General features: G+C 37.9%; 1 protein-coding gene across 9 annotated transcripts in view; it reads right to left on the bottom strand.

Moving 5' to 3' along the window:
- raph1b (Ras association (RalGDS/AF-6) and pleckstrin homology domains 1b) overlaps window positions 1-12,196 on the bottom strand; it is a 62,468-nt gene that overhangs the window by 17,089 nt on the left and 33,183 nt on the right. For 3 of the 9 annotated variants that reach the window (XM_084396702.1, XM_084396705.1, XM_084396706.1), the window contains exons 3-7: window positions 8,306-8,430; window positions 7,950-8,052; window positions 6,843-7,417; window positions 1,331-1,417; window positions 838-912 (exon numbers count right to left, since the gene is read on the bottom strand). In XM_084396702.1, coding sequence (XP_084252828.1) covers window positions 838-912; window positions 1,331-1,417; window positions 6,843-7,417; window positions 7,950-8,052; window positions 8,306-8,425 — 960 coding nt within the window. In that variant the 5' untranslated portion in view covers window positions 8,426-8,430. The remainder of the gene's footprint in view (window positions 1-837; window positions 913-1,330; window positions 1,418-6,842; window positions 7,418-7,949; window positions 8,053-8,305; window positions 8,431-12,196) is intronic. The other 6 variants (XM_084396704.1, XM_084396707.1, XM_084396708.1 and 3 more) reach the window with 4 other exon arrangements.

Below are 12,196 nucleotides of genomic sequence, written 5' to 3'. Positions count from 1 at the left end.
AAGGGTGATCGGATTTTCATTTTTTGGGTGAAGTATCCCTTTTAAAATAATACTGTTTTATCACAAGGAAAGTAAAACTGTCTGTGATTCAATATACAGTATATTAAGGGACTCGCTAGTGTTACTAAACTACTTGTAAAACAAACATCAATTTCACACACAAATTGTGGCATAAAAACAAAATAATAGGTCAGTCTGCTCCTGAAATGTCCTAAAATGAAATTATGTAAGTGATGAGCAGCCATTTCTTCAGGGAAGCAGTGACAATAAGGCATCCAAACAAACCAACACAAACACAATGTAGCTAGCAAAACCCAGCACCTCTCTACAAAATATCCTGCCAACCACTAACTGTTGTATTTAAGATACACATTTCTTAAACGAGGAACAAAGAATCTTTGTAACTTTATCACTTTACATTATGAAAAACACAAACTCCTAAACATTCTACCAATAATCTGTGAGCGCTGACAACTGACCATTAAAACTAGGAAACCTGACTGAAATAAAGTAACAAAATACAATAAATAACACATAAGCCATGTTTTCTTGTCACAGAAAGGTAATGTAGGGTGTTATTATATAATGTATAATAACATTATAGACCCTTTGGACTAGATGATCTGATTTCAACTTTAAATGGCACACATATGAAGATGGCAGCAAAGAGAGAAAAGAAAACAGAAGATACAACACTTTAAAACTGAAAGAAGGCAGTGTGGGTGGAGCAAAGTGTCAAGTCTGTCTAGAAGACTGAGGTTAAAAGGCTTTCTGTGGACACATAAACCCAAAACATGCAGAGAAAGGAAAAAGGAAGCAAGCGAAAGAAGGTGTCACCTTGGTCAGCAGGTGAGAGGGTTTTCCTGCAATGTTTTTCAGAATCAGAGAGGTCTCCCTGTCCAAATACGAGTGCTTCAGGGTGCAGGGAAAAGACAAACAGAGATTAATCAGTGCAATGATTACTGTGATTTCAAAAATGATAGAAATACATACTTGATTGTGGTAAAGCATAGAAAGTGTGGAAGCACCTGAGCATCGATAATTCAAAATCAGAAAGAGGTGGCATATAAAAGTGTGGAGGGAGGGAAAACAATATATAAAAGAAAAACTGTCTTGTGTACTTCTTTTAGTCCACAACAAAATATTGTGATTGTGCTGAGAACACACTGTTCCTGAGGTCCTTTTGTAACCAAAAGGATGACATTATGAATCCTGGAATTATCACAGGTGTGCTAAGACCCAGTATTTTGAGAAAGAACATCCTGCGTACACATAACCTTTACCCCAGTCGTACACACATACGCACGCACGCACGCACACACACACTTACAGTCCTTTGATCCACCTCCCCCTCCTGTGAGGCGAAGTCAAGATGCCGTCTGGTAGCTTTACCATTGGCCCTTCGCAGTAAGACATGCTGGGAAAAGGGGTGGGGGAGGTAATGACATCACATACAGAAAAGGTGCAAACATAAACACATTAATCATGCAAGCAGACAATGCAAAATGATGCATGCACAAGCAAGGGTCAATATATGCGGTTACTCTGGTAAAACATTATGAATGTTAGGGTTTAATACAATCTAATCGACAATATGCTGCATATACTATTGATTAGAACAGAAAATAATTTTGACTTGTGCCTCAGTTTACAGTATTGGGTGTACAATGGAAGTCTATGGGGAAAATTCGATTTTTTGTTAATGGGATAGTTCACCCAAAAATGAAAATTCTGTCCTCATTTACTCACCCTTATAAGACTTTGTCTTATTTTTGAAAAACAAATGAAGATTTTTTTTATATTCTGTCATCATTTTAGTCCATCCACTGAAAGACTACGTGGTTTAGCCCAAATCTTCTGAATTGATTGATTGATTTATATAATGAACAAATTAAATTTAGGCTTTTATTCACATATGTGACCCTGGATCACAAAACCAGTCACAAGTCGCACGGGTATATTTGTAGCAATAGCCAGCGATACATTGTGTGGGTCAAAATTATCGATTTTTCTTTTATGCCAAAAATCATTAGGATATGAAGTAAAGATCATGTTCCATGAAGATATTTTGTAAATTTCCTACCGTAAATATATATAAAACATTTATTTTTGTGAGTGAATGCAGCACAATCGCGAACATAAATGAACAACTTTAAAGGCGATTTTCTCAATGTTTTGATTTTTTTGCACCATTCAAATAGTTGTATCTCGGCCAAATATTGTCATATCCTAACAAACCGTATATCGGTGGAAAGCTTATTTATTCAGCTTTCATAAGATATATAAAGATGTATAAATCTCAATTTAAAAAAAATGACCCATGTGACTGGTTTTGTGGTCCAGGATCAGATAAACATTGATCAAAGCACATGCACATAGATAGAGCACATGAAAAATAGTAAACAGAAGCTCAACTGTATACTTGCTTGACACTTGAGATGGACAAAAGTGATGATAGAATACTGTATCGTGAAGGTGAGTAAATGATGACAGAATTGTAATTCTTGGGTGAACTATCCCTTTAATGGGCTGTCAAGTTTTCAAAATGATCCTTTTTGTGGTGAGCATTCAGTTCTAGGCAGATTAACTTTTATTTATGCATTACCAATGCAAATCCTGTGGGTGGGAGTGAGTTTGCTCCATGTTATCAATGCTTCGCAGATAGTTACGTCATGTCCTTTCTCTGGTATCCTTGCACATGCTGTGCAAAAAATACTAGTTTATGTGGTCATGACAGTTTTTACATATTTTAAGCAATTTCAGCACATCAGTTTCACTGTTTGACATGTATAATTCAAGTCTTTTGGCATTACTTTAGAAACAGTATGTATTGTAACAGTAAGTGATATAACATTTACTGTGCTGCACTGCCTAATCAGATAAAACTGTATTTTCATATCTTAACTGTAAACATGCTTTTTGTTTGTTTAAAAAATATATTTTCAGATATTATCCATTTTTATTTATTTATCAAAAATAGTTTTTTTTTATAGGTCAAAAAACACTTTAATTTTCTCATAATATACATTGCACATCACCACATTTCTCAAAGAGTCTAAAAACGGTTTGTTCGAAGATTCAGTCAGTCTAAACTTATTCTTTCTGAGAGCTACTCTGTTCTGATTGGTCAGAGTGATTGGACCAGGTCTGTCGCGATTGGTCTACCGCTTGCAGTGCATGGCGGAAACGAAACGCCATTACCATATCTGAATTTTAACTCCGGAGGCTTCCTCAGTGCTTATGTACACAGCGATACGAACGATGCCGTCGTTTTTTCCCGTATCAATTTCAGCGTGAGTCCTCATCCTTATGAAGTGTATGCAAAGTGGATTTGCAGCAATGAAAAGAGCGTCTTCTTGACATGTCAACAACACAAACCAAACTCTTCTAGGCCTCAGCTACATCTAGAGTGCTTGAGGGCGGGTCAAAGTAGACCTTGTTCTTGGGCAGCCAATGAAGACCATAGGCTGGTATTATGCAAATTTGTTAGCTGGATTCGCTGACGACTCGTTTTGGCAGTTCAGAATTAATTCTTGCTTTTAGGAGACAATAACTTTATTTGATGTGCACTTTGATCTTTTAAACTTTGCAGACCTTTTACATTCACAAACAGCTAGCTATATTACACACTGCATGAAAGGTAATATTAAAAAAGAAAAGAAGCAGAATAGGGGCACTATCTCTGTGGCTTCTCTTTAACAATCTTTGGATTAAGTCCTCTCCTCCATTGTTTCATTCAATACCATGGGTTTTCAATCTTTACAGACCAATGGACACTGTACCCCATCCCACTCAAGCAACCTAGAGACCCCACATATATGGACTTCTATATAGAACGCTAGAGTTCTTGGCTCAATTTTTAAGAACCCTTTATGCCGAAAATGTTCTATATAATAATAAATATCTTAATTGTCTTAAATTATGGCATAATACTTTCATGTTTGTATTGAAAGTATTGAAATTTTTTAATAAATTACGCTTACAAGTGGTAAAACAAAATGAACGATGCCTGACAGAACCCTTTAAGGTTCTATACAGAACCTTTTATTCTAAGAGTGAAAAATATGCTTTTTATACTGTATATATATATCTTCACTGCAGTAGCTCTTCACAGAGCCTATGGGTCCACAGAACAGTGGTTGAAAACCCTTGTTTCATATTAATATAGATGACATTACAAAAGCCATCTCATCAGTTGCTCCTACAGAACTTTTTTTAGTGTAAGCATACAGTACAACAACAAAGATGTTACTAAAACAAACACATCATGCATTTAAATGAGTTAGAGTAGAGTAGTCATGTAGCAAAGCAGGTGTTACTTTCGCACTGTAATGTTTACAGTGACCGTGTACAGCACAATGTCTGTCACGTGATATTTTCATGCAAGACTGCGACGGGAGGATTTGTGCACGCATTCTCTTTCACACGCAGACATGAAATCACATTGTTCCATCTGTGAAACAGCGCTAGTTTACATCTAAAACCGCAGTATGCATTTATAGCTTAGTAAAGTATCAGGGTTTGTACATCCTGGTGCGGATGAGCAATGCTGTGGTTACAAGAGTGGCGTAATAACATCTCTGTTTTATCGGATTTCCTTCCCAGGTTCTGACAGCAGTACTGAAGAACTATAAAAGCTGAGTGTGCGTGCTTTTGAGAAATTGGTTGTATATGAGTGTCTAAGCAGTAAGTGGGCAGCCAAGAGATGACTCAGCTTTAATGATTCCATGGTGAATTCAGTGAAACCTCGATCATCACATTTCCCAAAACCACAATACAGACTTTGCCCTCAACAAAAGAACAAACAACTGCTATGAATAGAACTGTGTGTGTGTCTGGGTCACAGGGAATGTTGACAGTCCAAGTAAAGAGACCCTCTTTGTTCTAAACGGTTTCGTGAATAACAGGATAAACATTTTAAATGGTCAATGACTCTTTGTTTTTTGGTAGCAATTAGACTGACAGGAAGACATTTATTCAAAATAGAATGATGATGAAGACTAATTATTTTCCTGACTGAACTTGCGCAGACAGGAAAATAATTTTAAATTTAGATATTTTTTTCTCTTAAACGCCCACATATACACTCTAACATCCACATTAAGAAACTCCTAAATAATTACTGGCAACTCTTTGTACTAAACTAAGTATTAAAGTCAACATGAAATCCAAATTGACCCTATTTAGTTTGATGCACTCTTATTTTCAGTTAATCATCTGTGTTATTACATGAAAAATATATTAGTCACTGTAAGCTTTAATAAAAAAAAATAAAAAACTTCTGAAATATTTTTCTTTTTAAAATATCAAAAAGCAGTTTTGTTCAAATATTTTTTCCCAAAGAAATATTTCAAAAAGATTATGTTAAACTACTGAATTCAATCTTTCATTTTAATCTTCAAATGAGACCTCTTCTTTATTATATCATCAGGATAGCTGAATCACTTTGAAATTTGTGACCCTGTTTACAGAAAAAAAATCAAAATGAATTTTAGCTCAGAAAACACAAATTCTCACCATAGAAGAGGTGATTAAAGTCAGTGTTGTATAAGTTGCATATTTAATGTATTTTTAAAATAATTAAAGGTGCATTCAGTTGTTTTATTAGCTAGCCTTAGCATCGCTGTTCTTTGGGTTCTTCAAGTAATGATGTTCGAAGTACTGAATGCACCTAGATCTGAAAATGTAAATGTAATTAAAGGCAGGGTAGGTAGGATTTATTAAAAATTAAAGATCCAAATTTGTTAAAACTTTCTATATATATCAATACATAATTAAAATGTAAGAACTCTGAAAAAAAGAGTATACAAATCAAGTGACTCTAGACCGTTTAATCTGTATTAAACACAGCTCATTATTTCGATTCGGGACGAATCAAAGGATTGGCTTAGGCGACTGTCACTCTCTCGCAACCATGGCAACCACCCTTTTGCCACACAGCACCTACCCACTTGCGCGCGACCGTTTGATTTGAGGAGTGCGAGAGGCACGGAACCTGATCACACCTCCGTCCAGTAGATGGCGGTAATGCACTATGTTTGCAAGCTGCCAATAAAATCTATCGAAGAAGAAGAAGAAGGCACTGAACCTAGGAATACCAAAACAATGGCAGAGAAAGAGCAATCTAAATTTACAGTACCGGCATATGCAGTTAGTGAAGGCAAACCAGGCAAAAAAATGCCCCTTCCCCTCCGCTTGTCTCAGGTAAATAATGCGTCCTCTAGCTCAGCGGTCGGAGTCGCGCGTTCATGTGTTTTGGGGACGTGGCTTTGGAAGAAGCACAGAAATGAGGGGGTGGAGTGAATGGAAATAATGAGATGTCTTTAAAACAGTCGTGAGAGGTCTACAGACACTCGATTTTGATACTTTCTTTTTCAGAGTACTTACATTTTAATTATGTATTGATATGTACATAAAGTTTAAACAAATTTGAAAAATAAAATTTTTAGACCATTTCTACCTACCCTGCCTTTAAGAAGCATCGACAACATTCATGTTGACTTCGAATTTGGAATCTCTAAACTGGAGTTGTGAGATTAGGCTACACTGTATGTGGTAAAGTACCAGGCCCGATTTATACCATTATCCCTGTGCTGACTGACAATGCCTCTCGATCCATTTCTTTTGTGGATATTTCTTTTCTGGTGTTGTGCTTCAGATTTAAGCCCCTCATATCTGCTTTCAGTTTTCATCTCACTCTGCTGAAATTTCTCTCAGAGGTTCTCACAGTGAGAAGCTCTTCTATACCTCTGGTCTTCTATGGGCATGCTGTCATGTTTACTGTCCAGTCTAAGTGCTAGCTATGAAATAATTCAAAATATTATCATGTTTGTGTGTGTTACCTCTGTGCTAGTCTGGCTTTGGCTCTGATTCTGTGACTGTGCCTCATTCTCCTGCCCTCGGATATCCAGAGAGTCCATGCTGGATGCCGAGGCAGAGTTGACGCTTGACCTGGAGGAATGACCGATCGAGCGCACTTCCTGGTCGCTGACCGTACCAACCGATCCTGTACGGCGATGATGCGAGTTAGAAGGCGGGTGTGAGAGAGTGGCAGATGAATATGAGGAGGAGGACGACGAGGAAGATTCAGAAGTCTGCTTTGCTGCCTCGTCCATGCTCAGGGATGCCTTTTCTAGCTGAGCAGTGATGTCATCCAGGGAAAAGTTGGAGGCCAGGGGCCGTGACTGGCCGCTGCCACCGCGTACGGTGGAGGCGGGAGAAGCTCGGGTGCTGCTGCTGGTGCTTCCTCCACTGCTGCCCCCTCCGGTGTGTTTGGTGCTGACCGAGCGGCCTGTCGGTTTCTGTCTAGATTTGGCGTCTGAGGTCTTGCTCATGGGTTTGCTGAGCTCTTGTTCGATCGAACACAGGTCAGCCATGAGAGCGTCCAGATCCACCGTCTCACCCTGGTTAATGGCTTCTGCATGGATAGATAGAGGACAATTTGGATTCATACATAATACTAATGTTCAAACATTTGGGGTTAGTAAGATTTTTTTTGTTGTTTTGAAAGAAATTAATACTTTAATTCAGCAAGGATGTCACAATAAAGAAATGCATAATGTTACAAAAGATATAGATTTCAATGTTTCCTGAGCACCAAATCAGCGTATTAGAATGATTTCTGAAGGATCATGTGACACAGAAGATTTGAGTTATGATGCTGAACATTTTTAAACTGTAACATTTCACAATATTACAATGTGACTATATTTTTAATGACATTGTGGTGAACAGTGTTCAACATTTTTTTTTTTTTAAATCTTACAAACCCCAAACTTTTAAACTGAACTATAGCTACAAACATTTAGCTGTTATGATGGTGGTTTTATGATAATCCATGAAAATTGCAGTATGCCGAAACACCACCATATTAGATACACGAGAAGGCATTATGAGTGATAAGGAATGTTGAGTAAACCGAGGTGGTGTGTGTCTGTGTGTAGTCTAACCATTGATGTTGTACATAGAGAAACGGTAGGAGAAATTGGCAAGGTTTGTTTCCTGTCTGAGAGGAGCTTTTTGCACTTTCTCAGGACGCCCATCATCCAAACTCTAACATTAGAGAGAAAGAGAGGGGGCGGGGGGATTAGGTAAGAAGAGACAGCTAAATCATGAATATAATCATCAATACAATACATCCATACATTAAAATAAATGAAAATAAAGTATCTGAATTAAGGCTGTCAATTTATTAAGAATTGTAATAGAATACAAAATTCTGGTCAAAAATGTTGGTCAAAAATTCTAATACATCATATTAAAGATATAATACATCACAATGTCAAATTGAGTGTGAGAGTGTCACCTGTGTGAGTTTGTCCAGTTCTCCCAACCAGGCGCCAAACATCTTGTCCAGATCCTGATCCTCCTTATCGCTGTCTTCTTCAGCAGCATGATCCAGCTCATCATCTGATACCTGCTCCATATCTGCTGTAACACACACGCACACACACCGTTACATGATACAGTAGCCAGTGAGGACTCAACCGGTGTGCCATGTCCTAACATACAGAACATCACATATATCACCACTCTGCTGACAAAGCACTCCAACATTTTAAGATTGAATTATTGACTTGTTGGGTTTGATGCTTCTTAACACTATTAGGTTTTGATTCATTTGAGGTGTGATCTGAAGAATGACGCACATCACAGGTTGTCATGATGATTTCGCTTCCACTTATGTAACCCGGTGTATGATATTAATTTCTCTCACCCTATTTCTCCTTATCTCACATCACCATGGCAACCCTCAAATCTTTCCTTTAAATAGGGTTGTGATGACACCTTCCAATCTGCATTTGACACTGCAAAAGTCTGGAATATTGAAGAAAATATGCCAGTTTGCCCCCATTATCTTTAAACATGCTGCTCTGTCAGACACCTTGAGTAGTAATCTCTGCGTAAAGTCAGTCATTATTATTTCAAGGATGCCTTCTGAGAGGGTGTGATGTAGTTGTTATGGAAACCTCAGCTCTGTCTCAAAGACTGGCATAGTTGCTATAGCAACCCTCTCTAGATCTCCCACTATCAGTTTTCACCCCCCCCCCATCATTGCCGTAACAACCTCTGCTGTACCTTCCGATGTATTTTCTGATGAAAATGATGTCGATTACTGGCTTTATTAAAATGACTCAAAGTATTTCTGTATTATTTAAGTTATACTACACTGCATCAAACACATAGACATGCACATTAGCACACACAGATCAACAAAACACGGTAATTTGACTTCGAGATCAACACTGTTTCAATGCATTGCAATGAAATCATATTTTCTCTAGATATAGAGTAAATACTATAATCAAGGGAATGCTGGGTGTGTTAGTAATGACCTCAATAGAATAGAGGTGTGAGGGTGTAAGGTGATCGCCCTCTAGTGGACAGTAAAGTAACTGCTGTACAGTCACAACAACTAGGACTCAACAAAAACACTCGACTCAGCATGCCTGTAAGCATGTATTGGGCTTTTCATGCTGAGTCAGGGTTGGGTGAACGGATAAACCATGAACTTCGCTGAACAACCACCAGATGAGTCACAAACCATGCAAAGATGCATATGAATGACAGCCAGATTCACTTTCACTATCAGTTGGAGACACCATTATCAAGAGACAATCACTATTACATGCAATATATATTATTACACACATTATATATTTATTATTACACACAATGTGAGACTGTAGAAAGCTAAACAGACCATATTCTCAACTCTCTCATTTCATTTTCCATCTTTTTCACTTTCTCACAACTCGCATGGCTTATGGGGACCCAGAGTGCAGAGATGATCCCTCAGGGATTCTGAGCTCACCTTAACCCTATAATGACCCCCTTCTCTCTTTGATCCAACAAGGGTGTGTCTGGACTAATGCATGCACCAAGCTTTATCTTAGCTTCAACACAAAGTTATAAAACATTTACATAGAAAACATTTAGATCAGAAATCAGAATATTCAAGTGAGCCATGTAATAAACTACACCAACCAAAGTCAAAATATACACTACCGTTCAAACGTTTAGGGGTAGAAGTTATTTATGCTCACCAAGGCTGCATAAAAAAAAAATACAGTGATTATTTTTAAAATTTAAATGTTCCATTCTATACCATTCTATGTTTATATTTTTGAAATGTAATCTATTTCTGTGATCAAAGCGGAATTTTCAGCAGCCATTACTCAAGTCTTCAGATCCTTCAGAAACCATTCTAATATGCTGATTTGGTGCTCAAGAAATGGTTCTTGTATATTATCATCAATGTTATCAATGTTTTAAGAAAAAACATGATACATATTTTCAGGATTCTTTGATGAATTGAGTTCAAAAGTTGAAAAAAAGCTTTATTTAGAAACCTTTTGTACATGATGTCTTTACTGTCCCTTTTATATATCTTAGGCCACGTTCACAGCAGCAAAATGGTTGTCAGTCCCATATTCAAGTCCTTAATTCGATTACGTTCACACACAGTTCAGTAACGGGAGTGACAATTATATAACCCCGGGACAAACGACTCACAACCGCATTCTCAGAAAACTTGTGCTGTGTGAACGCAACCGGACTGGACAACTTGCGATGGAGATATGAGTGGTGTGTCATCTAAAGGTTCTAGATCCAGTCTCTGTTTTCCACCCGGAGCTGCTCCCATCAGTTTTGTGTTTTAAAGCCAATTCTCACTGCAGAGACAAACAAGTCTGCAGTTGGATTTAGAATTTTATGAAAAATAACTGTCATGTTCACACTGCCCCAACAGACACTGACTGAACATGGTCAGTCAGGTGAAAACAAAGCCTGACCAACGGCAACAGACGCCGACAGGGGTAACTCAGACTGTCTACATCAGGCCTTTTTGGGACTGGGATGATAGTGGCTGATTTAAGGCATAACACTGATCCGACAAAACCCAACAAACGTGTTTGTCTGTCTGTGCGGGAGTGAATTGGCCTTTATGCGTTACTCGAATGCTCCGCTCTCCACTCAGATATAAAAGCTGCAGTAGGTTAATGAAGATTTGAGGGATGAACTCACAGCTCGATTGGACTCTTGTCATATCAAAAGTTAGGCCTATAATACTTTTCAGTTTTATGGCAACACCATCTTTGACATTACTTTGGTCACTGTGGCTCTAGTTACTAGTAAGACTCACGTTGCACATTCATACAGACAGTATTTGAGACACTACTATAAGTTACTGTTTAAACGGGACATTTCGAGACTCACACTTGTTAGTGTAATTCTAACAGCTCATCATTGCAATGGACTATAATGGTTAGTTATGTCGTTTAGATCTTGTGAAAAATAACCGTGAGAAAGTATTTTAGGGGTTCTTGAGATTAGCCTGACTTCATAAATATCATACCAACCTCATCAAGGTAGCTGTACTAACACACAAACGAAAAACAAACTGAGAGTCAGTAGCTATGTTTCCATCCACCTATTTATATGCACATTTTGGGATATTGCATTAAAAAAAAAAAAAAAAAAATGCTGGATGGAAACGTCAAGATGTGCATAAATTCAAAAAATGCACATAAAAAAAAATTATGCGCTTACTTGAGTCGGATTTACCGAATAAATTCGTAGATGTGCATCAAAAAAGACATGTGACTTTGCGATGTAACTGCATAACTAGACCAACCAGTGGACCGATTTCATTGCACAGCATCTGAAATGCCCTTTTGGCCATTCTAAAATGCCTAAGCAAAGTCTGTTGTCAAAGTGGATCGGTTAATTAGTACCTCCCAGAACTGTTAACACAACTGCGTTCCCAAACAGCAGGCATCCGCCTCAGAAAGCAAGTTCTGCGTTTATTGCGTTTTGTCTGTGTGCTCTGAGGAGTAATATATTATATATAAGAATATTATTATATATATTGTGGCTTCTCCTACTGCATCAACTTCCATATTTCTCAGTGATATTGCCAGTTTACCAGAAAGTGACTATTTTGTTCTCTTCGGCTTACTGGTTGGAAACGGTGCTTTATTCGCAAATGTTTTATGCAATATTCCAATTATGTGCATAAGTTAAATTTGCACATTTGGATGGGAACATAGCTAGTGTTTGGGTTAGGAGATTCCTGGTGTTTTCTAACGTCACAGTCCTGCTGACAGACCTCAGATTGGCAGGAGACACTGGTGCTGGTTGTGGACACCCCAGGGCGAGGTGCATCTTTCAGGGTTTGCATATGCAAGTCCAGTGA

Source organism: Rutilus rutilus, assembly GCF_951802725.1.
Source record: "Rutilus rutilus genome assembly, chromosome: 2".
Lineage (NCBI taxonomy): Eukaryota > Metazoa > Chordata > Actinopteri > Cypriniformes > Leuciscidae > Rutilus > Rutilus rutilus.
This window is presented reverse-complemented; position numbering and strand designations above follow the sequence as displayed.